Raw genomic sequence first — 17,960 nt, forward strand, 5'->3', positions numbered from 1 at the left:
GCAACATCTGGAGTACCACAGGTTGGGAACCCCTGCTCTAAAGGACTACTGAATTTCAGTAGGACCAAATAAGTAATTTAGTTGGGATATCAGTCACTGCTTACAAGACAGCATTTTGGATAAGAAGGTATAGGGCTACCACAGTTCTTGTGCAATGGCACTTGTGTGTGTAGTTCCCACGTATGGTCTCCCTGCAAGGAGGTGGGAACTGCTGTAACATGGCTCAAATATATCAAATGGGCCCAGCCAGTGATATGGCTACCAAGGTGTTTTTTTCCAGGTCCAGTAACAGTGCACTGCCCCTCTAAGGACCATTCAGTCTCCAGGCTCCGCTCGCTCTCTCTTCCTTCAACCTACAAAAACCTCTGATTTAGGCTAGGAACTCTTCCAGACAACTGTATATCAGCCTGTAAATACATCCATTTCTTTACCAACACCTCTGTTGGTTTGTTTATTACATTTATATACGACCTGACTCCAAAGGCTCTAGCAGTCAAGGTTCACCAGACAACACAGTTAGCTTGCACCCTAGTATCACCTCATCCCAGGGGGAAGGGGAGTAGCTACAATTGTTCCGGGCCGGGTGTGTGGGGGAGTCCCCGATCCCCAGAGGGAGGAGGGCCTGCCGGCTGGATGGCAACTTGCTCTTTACTCTCCCCCTCACACCTCTCTGAAGTGGAGGTGGACAGGGGCCCATCCCCACTTTTTGTCCCAGGGCCCGCTCCAGCCTTGCTAGGCCCCTGCTAAGGGGCAAGACCCTTGCGTTGCTGTGTCACCGATCCTGAACATGTGACTGCTGTCCTTCATGGGTAACTGGCAGGGTCGCAGAGGCAGGAATAACAAAGAAGCTCCCATGCTTATTCAGTGAGAGCCAGCATGGCGTGATGTTGGGAGTGCTGGACTAGGAATGGGGAGACCCGAGTTCAACTCCTTGCACAGCCATGAAACTCACTGGATCACTCTAAGCCAGTCACTTCTCCCTCAGTCTAACCTAACCCATGGGGGTGGGGAGGCAGTTTCACTTGAACACGTGAAGAGGGGCAAGGACGCACCGAGAGCACACCCATCCTGAAGGACATCCCGATGCGTTGTTGAGACATCCTTCAATTATGAGTGGGGCCTGTTCATCTGAATGGCCCCTAAACATGAGCTCCTAAACCCAACGGTAATGTAGGCAACATTGCGATAGTACTCTTGACTCAGTATAAGGCAGGTTCATTTGTTCATTTCATTTGATACAAGAAGACTCCGTATGTTGTGAGGTGTAGGGAATTTTGAAGTGAAAAGAATGGGAGAAATAAATGCTTCACAGCGGAGAGTTCCCAGATAGCTTCTGCTAACTAAGACCCTCAGCCACAGCATAGTTAAGTGACTGGACAGTCCACTCTGCACTCATAGGAGGAGGAGGAATAGTGGTAGCATAGCTTGTTCTTTTTTTTGCAAAGGGGGTGCCTGGAGAATAAAAGTTGATAAATACAAAGGAAAATGTGTCAAACAGAGATAACAGATTCTGAGACTGTGAGGTCATTCACACAATCAAAAACTGTGTTCTACCTGGGTTTGGGAGCTCTGTGTGCTCCCAATTTTCAGTTGTGTGGAAGGAAGGTAGGAGGAAAACCTGGGTAGAAGTGATTGAAGCGGGTCTCATGATCCGTGAGACCCGCTTTTGTAACAACTGCGGGGAGAGAGCCCTAGGCCGCCCACACAGATTGGCCGCCCACACAGTTGCTGGCTCCATGACGGAGCTGGCCGGGGTGGGGGGAGCGGGGGCCATGCGGCCCCCACAAGCCCCAGTATGCCCTGTGCAAGCACGCAAGGCATACTGGGGAGACTCCCAGAGCCGAGAGGCGGCTTTTCGCCTCCCGGCCAGGGGTCTACTCATGAGTAGGCACAGCACGAAGGTGTGCCACGGCTACTCACGATCCTAAAAAGCAGGTTTTCTGGAGCGCTCGCTCCGCAAACCTGCTTTTTAGCAGGGGTTCTCGAGTGGGTTACCCGCTCAAGAACCACTGGGCTCAGCTGCGAGCCCGGTGGTTCTTACAGTCAATAAAAATTGGGCTAGCCTCTGCTAGCCCGATTTTTGTTGATCATGAGAATCGCCCCATTGTGTGGAAGCAAGGTAGGAGGAAAACCTTTTCCTCCTACCTTGCTTCCACACAATCAGTTCTACCCAGGTTCTCCTCCTACCTTGCTTCCACACATCAAAAAAAAGGGGGGGGGAACATGCACAGTTCCCAAACCCAGGCGCTTTCCAGATTAGCCACTTAAAAGCAGCTAAATACTTTGTTCAGGCAAATCACAGTCAAAACGTAAAAACTTCAGTGGGAGCTGTCTCACGAAACTTAACAACCCAGAAAAATGACACCTTTTTTTACGCCGGATAAACAACATCATAGCACTAAATCACAGTGATTAAATTCGAAACAAGGCATTCGACATATGAACGGCACCCTGTGGTCAGCGTCAGGACTGCGGTGTCACAACGCAATAAGTGTGGAAGCACACTTCAGAGATACATCCTGACCCCGTTTTAGTTTTTGATTGTGTGAATGGCCTCTGTATCTGACTCTTTAGTTCCCTGCCAAGCAAGATAGAGTGTGAAGGAATGAGGCCTAAACCTCTTCTTTTTTGTACACAAGGTTCCATTTTGTAATCACGTTGCTCCCTGTATGAAGAAGACTGTGCAAGGGGTCACAAGTTCACAGCTCCTGCAAACCTCTTCTGTTGTACATAAGTTGTAGGTTGCCGTTACCTTTCAGTACAGGGGGTCAAAAATTCACAGTTTCCTCCGCAACAGTTTCATTTTGGAGGGTGATGCAGTGTACTGGATTGATTTTGGAGGGAAGGGGAGGTCTGATTTCATTGATTATGTTTTGAAAAATGGAGGGAATTTAAGTTATGCTGATTGGTTTGTTTAAAAACTTGTTGAGGGAAGAAGAGTATATAAGGACTCTGGCTTCAGCAGAGTTTTAGTTTTGAAAAGAAGTCCAGAATAGAGTTGTTTCTGGTCGGTCTGGAAAATGCAGAGGCAGAGACATGCTGTGAAGTCCAGTACCAGAAGGAGTGCGGAGCTGAAGAATCTAAGTGAAGGGAGTGCTAGTAAAGACTGAGAGAATCAGTAAGTGAGGCGGGTCTCACGATTCGTGAGAACCACTTTTTTAGAAACTGCGGGGAGAGCAGGCTAAACCTGCTCTCCCCGCAGACGAGCAGGCAGGGAGCCCTGGGTGGCCGGATCGGCCACCCACATGGTTGCCGGCTCCGTGACGGAGCTGGTGGGGAGTGGAGGAGCGGGGGCCGCATGGCCCCTACCAGCCCCAGTATGCCCTGCGCGAGCATGCAGGGCATACTGGGGAGACCCCCGGAGCCAGGAGGCAGCTTTTCGCCTCCCAGCTGAGGGTCTACTCATGAGTAGGCGCAGTGCAAAGGCGCGCCGCAGCTACTCATGATTGTAAAAAGCAGGTTTGTGGAGTGCTCGCTCTGCAAACCTGCTTTTTACCAGGGGTTCGAGAGCGGGTTAGCCACTCCAGAACCACCGGGCTTGGCTGCAAGCCCAGTGGTTCTGATGATTAGCAAAAATCAGGCTAGCGGAGGCTAGCCCGATTTTTGCTGATCGTCAGAATAGCCGCAGTAAGTAAGTTGTGCCATCGAGTCAGTGTCATGTGGTTTCCTTTTTTAGAATACAGGAGGGGTTTACCATTGCCAGAGTACTGGGGCTAAAAAGAGCTAAGAAATCACTGGCAGAGAGCGAAACCTCTATGGAGGGCTGAAATACTCACTAGCAAAAAGAACCAGTCTGGGTTGAACCCCCAGGACTGTGAAGGAGAACAGGACCTGAGGCTGCACAAGGGATAAGCCAGGTTGCTGCAAAAGCTGGGGTTACTACAGAGGACTCTGGGTTAGCGACCAGTATTAGATAGATCAATTGGATGTGTTTTTCTAACAATTTTATTTCTGCCTTTATGCTCTTATGGTAGCTGGTTTGTTGTTGTTTTTTCTTTACCAAAAAAACCAAAGCTACTGTTTTAAATTGACCAATTTTTCCCAAAGTAAAAAAAAAAAAAAGTATTTCTTCTGTCTAAAGCTTTTCTCCACCCCACGCCTAAAGGCTTTCCATTCCACTGGGTGGGTTTTTTTTTTTTTTACGACAAAGGTTGAAGGCTGTTACAGTAGACAGAGGCCAAGAAAAGAAAAGTCTACTTGGTGGCAGCGGTTAAGCATAGAAATCACAGGGCTGGTTTAGTCTGGTTCATACCAAGTGTGAGCAACACGGTGGGAAAAGCAGATTCCTCTGTAATAGTCATAAAAGATTTGCAGTTGGGCAATTAACTCTCTGTGATGGCTGATATTTGCAGAAGTAATCAACTTTGCTTTTTGCGTTGCTCACCATGTTCTTTTCTACCCTGCCGCTGATGAAGAGCTAACTTGAAACTTAAAATATTTTGTATTTCTTCTTCTCTAGAACCAATATAGCAACCAGTCTTTAAGCAAGTGCTGGAATAGCATTTGTGAGAATTTCACTGTTGTAGGTGGCCAGGTGCTCAGAGTGAGACCAGAACACTTATACCAGGAGAGTGATAAGAGAACTCTTTATTTCCCATTGCAGACTTGCGCAGAATGACAGCCGGTTTCATGGGCATGGCTGTAGCCATCATCCTCTTCGGATGGATTATCGGGGTGCTGGGCTGCTGCTGGGATCGAGGCCTTATGCAGTATGTGGCAGGACTTCTTTTCCTCATGGGAGGTAAGGGAGAAAAGAATTCCAAGAAATGTCATTTTGCTTCTTTACAGCATCGTCTGGTATCAAGTGGTTGGTTTCAAAGTACCAAGGAATCTAATCCAATTCTGCTATTAGGTGATATTAGGAGGTAAGGGAGAAAAGAATTCCAAGAAATGTCATTTTGCTTCTTTACAGCATCGTCTGGTATTAACTGGTTGGTTTCAAAGTACCAAGGAATCTAGTCCAATTCTGCTATTAGGTAATTCATACTATCTAAAGTGGAATACTAAAGGAGTATGCAATGGAGCAAATGATACCACATGAATAACAATACTGGATCCATTCAGTGTGAAATATAAAATTGTAATTTGAAATATATAGTGTACGAATAACCAAATAAACAGAGAAATACTGTACACTTAAGCAGAGAAAACATGTAGCACTAAATGTAAGGTTTTGTAATCTTCATCAGTTCCAATTTGATATGATCCAAATCTTCATGAGCCCATGACAGAAATAATATGGACAGGTAATCTTAATGGAAAACATTGTCAAAACTCATTTCTCAAAAGGATAGGGGTGGCGGGGATTGGGGGGCACCTCGTGGGGAATCCTGGGGAGACACCCGAGGCCAGGAGGCTGGTTGTAGCCTCCCGGTCGGGGGTCTATTCATGTGTTGCTGTGGAGCGGAGCCATGCCATGGCAGCACACAATCAGTAAAACAAGGTTAGTGGAGCACTTACTCCGCTAACCTTGTTTTAGGGGAGGGGTCATTAGGCAAGCTATATAGCACTTTCCCTAAGTACTCAAATAACTTTGCTTACATTGGGCAGTAGTGTTCCCTCTAACAGGGATTCCCAGATGTTGTTGACCACAACTCCCAGAATCCCCAGCCAAAGGCCATTGCAGCTGGGGATGCTGGACGTTGTAGTGAACAACGTCTGGGAATCCCTGTTAGAGGGAACACTGTTGGGCAGGTGCAGATATCACGCAGAACCATTGTCTGTTACATCTAACTGTGGCTAGTTTGTATGTCAGAACCTGCACCATTCAACAAATACTGGCTCACATATTGCTCAAATTTCTGTTCGTGTTGTAATGCAACATGCATGCAGTTGTGCAAGAGAGCTGTTGCACAATGAAAAAATTGCACAAACTGAGTTGTGCATCAGGGATGCCATTGTGTACAATGACCTCACCGTTGTGCACCTCTGTGCAAATTTTGCACTTGCGCCACAGCACTCCCACACAAGTGTGTGCACAGTGCATTACAACTTGCAATGAACTTTGAGCAGCATGTGAGCCAGTGATTTATTTCAGGCAGTCAGCCCATGAACTGAACCCAAGGTTTGAAGTTGGCTCGTTTGTCTTAACTATGATCTCATGTGATTCCAAACCCATAATTGTGGTTTAATCTTGATTTGTTTCAGTATCTTGGCCCTGCCAGGGCTCTTATATAGAAAGATGCAAGTCTAGATCATGGGAGGTAAGGAGAAGGGGCAGGACCTGAACAAACTTCAGCTTGTCAAAACAAACCAAGATTTGGTTATAGGTTCTGGCACCACTCCGGGTTTGTTAAATAAACCTGAGTTAAAATAAACCATGGTGTCTGAATTTGCCCATTGTCTCTTTCTTCCGCATCTGGAAACAGGCCTCATCCAAAGGCTCCTGTCATCATGCAAGGGCTTCTGAAGAAAGCCTATTCATAAATTTGGAGGATACCTGAAAGCTCCCCCAATTGAGCTTACCTGGGCAACAGCAACAACCTGAAGCACCTCATGGTAGCTAGGGTGTGCACGGAACCGTCTGGCCCGGTTCGGTCCAGCCCCCCCATTGAAACCCCTCTCCTGGTTCAGCCACGGCCTCGCAAAGGGCATTTGCGCATGCGCAGCGGCCACCAAAATGGCAGCCACTCACTCTTACGGAGGCCCGAAAGGGCCTAAAATGCTTCAGTTACCCGGCCACGGCAGCCATGGCAGTAATGAGGAAGGCCGGCGGGGGAGAGGGAACCCGCGTGGACGCACACACACACCCCACGGCTTCAGCAAGCCCCCTGAAAGGGCTACAGGTACTTCTCCTTGACTTTAAATTTTAAAAAAAATCACGGACCTGCCGGACTGGACCTGGTGGTCCAGTTCCAATCCAATGGAACAGGGGAGGGGTTTCGGTTTGACCACAAACCCACAAACCTCCGGACCAAACCGCCAGACCACCGGACCGGTCCGCACATCCCTAATGGTGGCCACCATCTTTTTTTTACAACAATGGAATGTGGCCATTGCTGCATTTGTGTTATGCGGGGTAGCAATGGGCACATGGTACCCTTGTGGCGGGGAGGGGTGAACCCACTATTATATCAATAATCTTTATGATGTTATCTCTTAATTATTATTCTCGTATTATTCTCATATTGACACAGAAAGATGGTGGCTTGCCCAAGGCTGCTTAGGACGTGGTTGGCTGAGCTGAGATTGGAAGAAGGGATTTCACAATAAATTTAAAACTAGTTCAAAGATTCTGTGAAGGACTTTGTCATTACAGCAATACTGCAATGGGAACTTTTCTCCCGTGGTAAATAACAGCCATGGGAGTGCAGGTGGGGTCTGGATCAGGACTGTGGTGAAAAGCAGGGTCAAATCCTTCCCATATGATCATGGTCCTCATCTGTAGAGAGCTACAATCCAGCTGCTGTTTAGTTTAAAAGAAACAAGCACGTCAGTTCTAAGCACATGCTTAATGTAATGTGTAGCTTGAATCCTAACCAGAGTTCCCTAGAACAGGAACTCCCAGATGTTGTTGACTAGAACTCCCATCATCCCCAACTCAGGTGTAGAGCCCCCCTGCCCCATGAAGGGTCCTCAGCACAATGCTCTTTGAGTTCACACAGGTTTCTGATCAGGTGGAAGAAGTAAAGGGGTGGGGTCCTGGGAGGCTTGAAAAGAGCGGCAGGGGACAGCGGTGAGAGAGGTAGTTAAGTGACTTACCCAGCAAGCACCACCATCGTCCCGCCCCCCCCCCCCCCGGTGCAGTGCCTCCTTACAAGCTGCCCATGTGGCTGAGGCTGCGGCTCCAGCCTCTGCGAATGTACGGAGGCCATTTGCAGGGATGGGGAAATATTCATCTGTTGAATTCCTGCCAAGCAGTTGTTTATTATTATTATTTATTTATTCAATTTCTATACCGCCCTTCCAAAAATGGCTCAGGGCGGTTTACACAGAGAAACAACAAACAAATAAGATGGCTCCCTGTCCCCAAAGGGCTCACAGTCTAAAAAGAAACATAAGACAGACACCAGCAACAGTCACTGGAGGTACTGTGCTGGGGGTGGATAGGGCCAGTTACTCTCCCCCTGCTCAATAAAGAGAATCACCACGGTAAAAGGTGCCTCTTTGCCCAGTTAGCAGGGGATCAATTGAGAAGACAGATTGTTGAGAGGACAGATTGTTCATAATATCAGTAGTGACTTTGCACTGCACTATCGCCTTTGGACAAGGTGCTGAAATAGTTGGGCAAGGAATACACAAACTTTGCTTGGTGCACAGGGCCAGTCTGCCCATTAGGCTGCCTGAAGTAGGGAGACGAACAGGTTCGGAAACAAACCTGTTCAACATCAAACCTGTTCAGTTCAATGACTCAATATCAGACCGAACCTTCCCCCACCCAGTTCGGTTCGATATCAAGCCGAACCCCCACCCACCCACCCGCTGCCTGTTTGGGTGATTCATTGGTTTTTAAAAAAATAATTAATTTTTAAAAACAGAAATAGAACTCACCGCCGCTGCTCCAGGGGCTTCTCCGAGGTTGCCAGAAGTCCCCTCTCCCCCTGCCAGCCTCCATTAGCTTCCAGATTGCCCATTGGGCATTCGCAACGGCTTCCAAAATGGTCTCTGCCATGGGGGTGAGGCCTGGAAAGGGCCAAAGACTACCCAAACTGGGTGATTTGGAAGCTAATGGAGGCTGGTGGAGAGAGGGGGAACTACTGAACACCTCCCCGCCCCCACCGCTGCAACCTTGGAGAAGCCCCCAGAGTGGTGGTGGCGAGTTCTATTTCTGTTTTATTTTTTTTAAAAAACAACAACTCGTGAACCCCTCTTCAAAACCAAACTGGGGAGGAGGGGTTTGAGGTGCACAAAACTGAACATGCCAGGTCCAGTTCAAGCCTGGTCCAGACTCAAACCGAACCGGGCAACCCAGTTTTGTGGTTACCTCAGGCAGTGGATTGGTGAAGGGGAAGATTGGCTGCTCCAGCCCACCTCCACTCAGCACCCCACTTCACCCAGCTGTGCACCAACCATTACCACTCTCCCTTTTCTCACTTCCTGGAATTTAAAAAGGAAGAGAGCCATGGAACAGAAGAGGACGTGTCGAGGAGAGAAATTATAACCTAGAGCGTCCCCTGGGAGTAGCAGAGGTGCTGCTGATGTGCCACCAGGCAAGGTGGAAAAGGAAGAGGCACACACCCAGGGAAGGAGAGGGCATGTGCTACCGGGTAGCATTAGGTGCAGCAAGGCACCTCACAAGGGGAAACAGCATCTCACCATGCTGCCTCTGGTACCAAGGGGGCTTCGGTCAGCCCTGTTGGTGTGAGCACGAATTCTTTTTGGAGCAGAAAGAAGTTGTTCCACAATTCAATGGATCTTCCACAAGTTTAAAGGATACCTTGAATACTGGGTACCCTTTAAAAACATAAAAAAAATCTGTGATTAAAGCTCTGATTAGTTGTGCTAACAATTCACCCTTTGCCCTATTTTATCCACAACTGCCTTCTTCTTCTTAATATATTAAAATATTTATATCCCACTTTTCAACAACAAAAAGTTATCTAAGTGGTTTACATAAAATGTGGGAGAAAATGGTCCCCAAAGGGCTCATAATCTAAACATACTACAACAATAAGTAGAACTACTACAAATATTTATATACTGCTTTTCAACAAAAGTTCTCCAAGCAGTTCACACAGACAAATGAATAAAGGAATAAGATGGTTCCTTGTCCTTGAAAAGCTCATAATCTAAAAAACAAAACAACAACACCACACCTTTCACACACAAGGCAGACACAAACAACAGCCACTGGGCTGAACAGGGCCCCCAGCATTATGAGAGAATTACCACTTTAAAAGGTGCCTCTTCTCTCAGTCAGCCTACAAAGGAGACTCCAGCAATAGACACTGGGGAGATGCTATGCCGGGCTGAACAGGGAGAGTTGCTCTTCCCTTGCTAAATTAAGAGAACCACCATTAATCATGACTAAGCGCAGCTGAAATTAATGAGTCAAATTAGTCATGTCTTATTTAAGTCCTGTTGATTTCAGTGGGACTTAGTCATGACTAATGTTCTTTGGATAAAGTCTCATATATATTATTTTTAAAAATTAAAATTAAATATATATGGAAAATCAGTATTGTCCAGATCTCACAAAGCAGTATCACCTCTAACAAGACCTATATAGACTGGAAGACACCTAAAACCTTTAGAGAACCATGAATGTGGACAAATGGTTATTTTAGGATAACACTGATGAGAGTGTTTAAAAAAAAAACAAAAACCAAAAAACTTGTGAAACCCCCCCTCAAAACCAAACCAAGACCATGGGATGCCACTAATGCTAATGTCTGATTAGAACTACCCAAAGTAGTTCCACTGAAATTAAAAGAGCAAGTTAGGCATTGCCTGGCTCATGGGTTCCCAACCTGTGGTACTCTAGATGTTGCTGAACTTGAACTACAACTCCCATCATCCCCAGCCAACAGCCCCAGGGCAGCCTTTCATCTGCACCACAGCCCTAGTGGGTTGAACAATGCTGTTCCCTTGTGCAGTATGTTGGCCACTGTGTTTTCAAATGAGAGCAACCATATTGACATAATATGCTTAACACTTCTGCAAGGGATTTGATTTAGCACTTGTGGGGCGGCGGGGGGGGGGGGGAATCCTGGCACTGCACAAAAATCAATAAGGACACAAGTCAAATGAATCAGAAATTGGGTAACTGGTAGGTTCCCAAATGTAATTGTTAACAGGAGAAATTATCATTAAATAGAAGTGTTGCACAGGCATCAATTCCTGACCCAATGCTATTCAATATCTTTGCCAACCATCTGGAAGAAAATAGAAAATCATTGCAGATAATAAACACAAGGACTGATAGGATGGCAAGGAATGACAACAATGTCAATTTTACAAAGTGAACCAAGTTGTTTAGTAAGCTCCTCAAATTCAGGTGGCGGGCATTTAATGCAGCCCAAAGGTTGGGCTAAGGACAGGGGGAAAATGTGACAGCAAGAAAATAATGACCATCCACTTATTTTGACATATCTCACCTAAGCCACTGACCCATAGCAGAAGTTTGTGTGCCCTATGTGGTCATTTAGGATGTTCTAGAGATGCCATTATTTGGTGACACTATTCAGTTAACCCCTGCTAACTGAGCAAAGAGGCACCTTTTAAAGTGGTGGTTCTCTTATATTTAGCTGGGGGAGAGCAATTTGCCCTATCCAACCCCAACACAGCATCCTTCCAGGGGCTGTTTCTGGTGTCAGCCTTATGTTACTTTTTAGATTGTGAGCCCTTTGGGGACAGGGGGCCATCTTCTTGATGTATCGTTCATTTCTCTATGTAAGCCACTTTGAAAACTTTGGTTGAAGAGCGGTATATATACAAATTCTTTGTAGTTGTAGTAGTAGAATAGGCATAGAAAAAGAGTCAATACACATTGTAGTGTGGTGGTATTGTCACTGGCTCATGTCTTGATTTTTTGGGTGGGCCACTGCTCACCCACTGCTGCCCCCGTCCCCCTGCTGATGGTCCACAGCCCTTGCACACAGCCACTGGTGTTACTGCCAGCTCCCCTGCTGCTGGCCTCTGCAGTCTCCACAGCCCCTGCTCAAAGTTTCCGCCATCATCACCAGTTTGCAGTTGCCCCCCACCCATCCACCACTGGCCTTCACAGCCCCCACTAATCCCACTACTGGTTGCCTTCCATTATATACCACAATTACACAATATAATAATATCACTGCCCACTGGGGGAGAGGGGGTGACCTCATTATGCCATGTCACCATGGTTGTAGGCAGGAGTCTCTCTCAGTCCTATCTTGGAGATGCCAGGGAGGGAGCTTGGAAACTTCTGCTCTTCCCAGAGCAGCCCCATCCCCTGAGGGGAATATCTTACAGTGCTCACATATGTAGTCTCCCATTCAAATGCAACCAAAGCAGGCCCTGCTTAGCAAAGGGGACAATTAATGCTTGCCACCACAACAAGACCTTAAGGCAGTTCCCACAATCAGTGGGAGCCGTCTGAAGTGGCTTAGCCCGCTCTCCCCACAGACGACCCAGCAGTCTGCTCCGGGCAGCTGAACCGGCCGCCCTCAAGACTGCCGGCTCCATTACAGAGCATGCAGGGCATGCTGGAGAGACTCCTGAGCTGGGAGGCAGCTTTTCGCCTCCCCACCGGGGGTCTCCTCATGAGTTGCTGTGGTGTAGAGCCACGCCATGGCAACTCACGATCGTAGAGCCCAGGTTTGCGGAGCACTCGCTCCGCAAACCCGGTTTTAGCACCGGGCTACGTAAGCAGGTGACCCGCTTAGGAACCACCGAGCTCACAGCTGAGCCCGGTGGTTCTCACGATGGGAGAAAATCGGGCTAGCCTCCGCTAGCCCGATTTTCTCTCATTGTGTGAGTAGCCTCCCTGAGTCAATGGGAAATGGGGGATGAGGTTCCTAAAGGTTTTTTTTAAAAAAGGACTAAAAACTGGGAAAGAGGAAGAAACAAGTGAAATGAAGTACTGTATCATGCTGTCCAGGTCTCTCTCCAGCTGTTCACCAACGTCCCCCCAAACCCCCAATTCCTCCTGTTTTCCACAAAAAATCACGGGAATTGTTTTAAAGAGCCACAAAATGGCTCCATCCTGCTTAATGGTGGCTGGAAATGACATCGGAAGTAATTTCCAGCCACCCAGGAACCATGGAGAGGCAAATTTAACCTATTTTTATAGCCACCGAGGTCAAATCTACACTGCCCAACCATGGATTCACAAAACTGTGGGTGCCTGGACCACAGATAATGAAGGCCACCTGTACTGCGCAAAAGAACATGGGTTGTTTGAGCACCACCCAAGCCCTTGCACCTTTGTAAACAACTGTGAGGAGACTCTGCGGCAGGGCAGCAGTGCTCAGTGGTAAGGCCTCCATGGGCGGAGCTGTGCAATGTGCTGCCCATTATTTCCAATGAGCATTGCACAACTCCGTGCATGGAACCGTTACCACTGAGCACTGCTGTTCTGCTGCACAGCCTCCTTACATCTCTTTACATGGGCAGAGCACAAGCTGTCTGTGGTCCCTTGCACAGTACATTGACAATTAAGGAGACTATTTGGAAGGTTGGCAGGGCACTCTATAGTCAGCAAGAACCCTCTGTGTTTGCCAGTACCCCACTACTCTTAACCCCCAAATTGCCCTGTAGCTAGCACATGAACATTTGTCTTTTGCCACAGGACAACCAAAGCTAATACACATGAGCTGACTATAGGTCTGGAAAGAGAAGGTGTATGGGAACCAAGAAGGGGCAGAGAAATGACAGCCTGTTGCCTGCTTGTCCCAGCCCAAACAAACCCCTGCCTCTGTTTGCAGACTAGACTTGGCCACATTAAGTGCAGCTGATGACAGCCCACACAGAGGTAACCAGGACTGCCACTGGGCAACCTTTGCTGAGCACTGATGCCACCTTTCTCACTTCCTACTTATTTGGAACATTCAAACCATCTTGTAGGGATGGGGAACTATTTACCTGTTGAATTTCTGCCATGCAGTTTTTAAGAGGACAGATGCTTTGCTGGAAAAAAGGAGATTCCAATGAAATAGGAGTAATTGCAAATTTGAGCAGATTATTCCTTTAACACTCGACCCAAAGTCTGCAAAATGAAGGTTAAAAAGTGTGACATCTGACAGCAGCTACCATCTCTATGTTTGGTGGCTTCCAGATCACACGGGTGCTGCTTTGTTTTCAATTGTTGCAATACCATACACAAACAAAGAAAATTGATTTAGTCTCATTGGCTGGCATGTCCCACAGCATAACAGGGCTGTAACATGACCCCCTACCATTGTGCAATCACATTTTGTGACACAATTTGCATTGGGAATAATACAATTTGCATTGCAATGTGTGCATGCACCAGGAAGTAGTAGAGAACAGCAAGGGTGACTCCAGAGAGGAGACATGGATGGCAAGTGCCCACCAGACAAGCGGTTTGCCCCTCCACTCCCCATTTCTATTTCACGATTCTAATATGTGGGACACAGCTCACTTGGTCCCTTCTGTGTCCCTCCTCATTTTTTTCTGGTGCTGCCACTGCAGCACAGCCCTGTTGTGCAGCAATATGGATGTGTGTTTTAGACATTCTCAGTGGTGCAGGAAGTTCAGAACTGCCAGCATTCTGATGCGGGACATATCAACCAGTGTCTTCAAAGCTTAAAGCAGCCAACTTTAAACAATTGATGGATTGTGTTCAGTTGACTTCCTGCTTCTTTCTGCAGAAACCAGAGAAGTCAATGGCTACATTTGGATGTAACATGAAACCAGAGTTAAAGGGGCCTCCAGTTGAAACCCGTGTACATCTGAATGCATGCAACTGCAGTTTGGATGGAAAATAGAACCGCAGTTTCCCTCCCCTTACTCTGATTTGTACCTTCAGTTTGTAATTAGTTTTGCTGCCTTTAACACCTGTGGTGCCAGTATTACATCCGAATGCAACACCACAGTCTCACTGTTCAGCAACCGGAGTTGAGAGAGGAAGCACCTCCCTCACTCTGGCTGCGATTGGCTGCCAAGGCTGTCCTTCAATCAAGAAGGAAGCCCATGCAGCCACTTCCCCCTTCTCTCTGCAGTCTCCATGACTGCAATTTGCCTCCTGCCCGTTATGTGTGAATGTAGGCAGGAGAGCAGGGGGAGCAGGACCACAGGTCCATTTGACCCACAGTTCTGCATTACATGCGGATGTGGCCACTGATTTGATTAAAGCTTGTAATGTGGACTCTGTTGGGAGGATTTATGCAAGGACAGGGTTCCCATCTTCTTGGTATTCTTTGATAGAGTAGACCACTGCCAACACTATATCAAATAAATGAGCAGAGAAAAGAGCCAAAGTTTTCCTTATATTCAGTTTATTTGTCTTTTGCTACAATCCTCTAGGAGTGTCCCTCAGGGTAGGTTTGACATACGGCATTGTTAGAGATGACTGGATACATTAGCAGACTTGCTGCCATATCTTTTTTGGAATATAGTATTCCCCTCCCTTTTAACTGCAGACAACTGTTGAGCTTTCTTATGCAGGATTGTGTACCTCAGAGCCTTCTTATATATAACTCTTCCCCACTCACAGGTTATGAGACCTTGCCTTAATACTTGTTATGGGACAGTCAGCATTATAATCATTGCAATAACAGATTCAAAGAGTATGAAGCTATAGCATGGTTTCTAGATCAGAGGCAAAGGAGAACAGAAGCCCTGTATCTTTCAGAACTGTATAGAAAAAGGAGTTTCAGGAGGTGCAACTTTTCTCCTTCTCTGAATGACAAGCTAGACCTGCCAGAATTCCCTCTTCTACCCCATTGTTGTTTTTATTACAAATATTTACACATCACTTTTCAACAAAAATGTACACAAGGTGGTTTGTACAGGGGGGAGGGAAATAAGACGCTTAAAGTACAGAAACCTTGAGGCAGTTCCCACAATCAGTGGGAGCTGCCTGGGGATGGTGAGCGGGGAGAGCCACACATGAGCAGACCATCTGCTCCAGCTGGCCGAACCGGCCGCCCACACGACTGCCAGCTCCATTACGGAGCTGGCGTGGGCTGGGAGGATCGGGGCTGCGCGGCCCCCAGAAGCTCCAGCATGCCCTGCGCAAGTGCGCAGGGCATGCTAGAGAGACCCCCGAGCCTTCAGCCCCCTGAGACTTTTCAGCCTTCAGTTTACAGTCTAGTGAACATGTGCTCTTTTTTTCTTAAAACTCTTCCTCAATGAGGGGTTTTCCCCCTGGGAAGCTCTTGCTGAGCCCTCCCCCTTCATTCCCCATTGCAGTGATGCTTAGTTCACACACCTCTTTAATTACCCTTGCCTCACCTTGCCATATATTAATATCCCCCATTCCCATCATCTAGGTCTTCAAGGTGACTTAAAAACATATCTGAACAAAGTTGTTTACAGACCCAGCAGGGGTGGGCTTCCGTGTTTAGGGCTTCCACTTTAGAACAAAACAAAGAAAAGCAGACCCCTTCACCATCTCTTTGTGCTCAGCAAAGAGAAAGCTCTTCCCAGAAACAGAGCAAAGAGCAAAGAATGGTCCAGGAGGGCAAGGCTGCTTCTGCCTCATGGTTCTTCCAACATGGTTCTTCCAACAGATGCCTGGCTTACAGGTGGCAAACATCCTCACAGGAGAATGCTTGATGGAGTTGCCGGCGTCTTCTTTTGCCAATGTCAGTGGTAGTCCTGGCTGACTCTGACTCAGACCAAATAACAGTATCTGGGTCAGGAGAAGGGGACTGCTCCTTCCGGAAGGTACTTCCCACATACAATTGTCTGGCACTTAGAATCTCCCCACTGTCAAGTTTTAGATTATAAACTCCTCCGAGAAGGGCCCTATGTTCTTTTGCTCATGACATCAAGTGCCAGATAGAGATACAGTGATGGTACAGAGTAAATAATGGTGGCAGCAATTGTGTGTGCTGTTAAAACTGTACTTCAGTTTGTATCTATGCCTTATACTTCAATTCCCTTTCTTTCGCCTTTCATGGATGGCAAAGATGTCTCTATTTTTCTGGCACAATTGGCACTCCTTCACATTGTCTGGTTCATCCCTTCAGTTTTCTTTCCAGCTCTCACTTGCCCCTCTATTCTGTCTTCTGCTTTACTCTGTTGCCATGGAAACTCCAGGCCTGACAGCCATTTTGTTGGCTAGAGGGAGGAGGAGAAAATGAAGCATCTTGTGGTTACCAAGCAATGAAAGGATGCTTAATTACCATCTCCCCCCTCCCCATTGGCCATCTGTCATTTTGGCAACAATAACAGGTGCCAGGAATTGAGAATGCAATATGTGAAGTTCAACCCTAATAACAGACCTCCCTACTTCCCATACAGGCCACAAATCCTGGTCAAATGTCCATCAGCACCATGAACAGGTTGGTCATGGTGGCTTGTGCCTCTGCCATCAGCTCTTCTTTCTTATAACAGGGGTTTTGTTAAACTGTCCTTTGGCCATTGTGGCTGGGGATAGTGGGAGCTGTAGACCAATAACATAGGCGGACCCAAGTTTGAAAACCCCTATCTTATTTATTTTATTGTTTTTTTAAAATTTATTGTTAAATTTCTATACCGCCTTTCATTAACACAACCTCAAGGCGGTTCACACAGAAGTTAAAACAAAATTACAAAAATTACACAACTAAGATACCAGCTAGAATATAGAAATACAGATCTGATTAAAAGATGAAAAACAAGCACAATATAACCATAAAAGATACAAAGCAGTAGCAGAAGGACAATCATATAAAAGCCTGGGTAAAAAGCCAAGATTTCACATGCTTTCTAAAAACTGTAATGGAGACTGTGATGGTTATAATATACTTATACTGTTATAATATACTTGATTCTGATCCACCATTCCATGTATTGACTAATAGTTCTATTCTAGCTCTTGGTTCCCAGATTCTGATTCTCTGTCTAAATCCATTTGTCAAAATCATGGATTCATTATCCATTTATTGTCTTAGCCTTTGGGTCTTTCACCCCAGAAGAGTTCCAAATAGCTGCCTACATTAACTGAAAACTTTTCCTTGATGGAATTCTGGGGATCCTGTTATGATGAAGCGTTCTCCTGAGTCCTGCCCTTACAACAATTTGTTTCAGTCGTATGTGTCTAAATTTTGATTGCTTATCATGATGTTTCATGTACATTTAAAGAAACTATTCACTTTGTGAAACCCATTTGAAAAACTGATTTTGTTCACCTTATCCTGTGGGTGTGCCCAAGTCTCAGCTAGGACTAACTCTTGTGAAGTTCATCTTACTTGAATCTAGTAATAATAACAGTAGTCTGATTCAGACATCATGCTGTACAAGTATACAGATGTCTGTACACTCGTATACATGTTTGTGTGAATGGCTGTACCTGTGTTCATTTTAAAAGTGAACCTGGATATAGGCCCTTCAAATGCATGGTATAGATAGGAAGTGTACTGCTGTACCTGCGT

General features: G+C 46.5%; 1 protein-coding gene across 2 annotated transcripts in view; it reads left to right on the plus strand.

Annotated features, from left to right (window-relative positions):
- TMEM178B (transmembrane protein 178B) overlaps positions 1 to 17,960 on the plus strand; it is a 458,207-nt gene that overhangs the window by 400,778 nt on the left and 39,469 nt on the right. The window contains exon 3 of one of the 2 annotated variants that reach the window (XM_053254774.1): positions 4,604 to 4,741. The exons of the other annotated variant lie outside the window; for it this stretch is intronic. Coding sequence (XP_053110749.1) covers positions 4,604 to 4,741 — 138 coding nt within the window. The remainder of the gene's footprint in view (positions 1 to 4,603; positions 4,742 to 17,960) is intronic. 2 annotated transcript variants of the gene reach the window in all.

The sequence above is a fragment of the Hemicordylus capensis genome, chromosome 5 (assembly GCF_027244095.1).
Source record: "Hemicordylus capensis ecotype Gifberg chromosome 5, rHemCap1.1.pri, whole genome shotgun sequence".
Classification (NCBI taxonomy): domain Eukaryota; kingdom Metazoa; phylum Chordata; class Lepidosauria; order Squamata; family Cordylidae; genus Hemicordylus; species Hemicordylus capensis.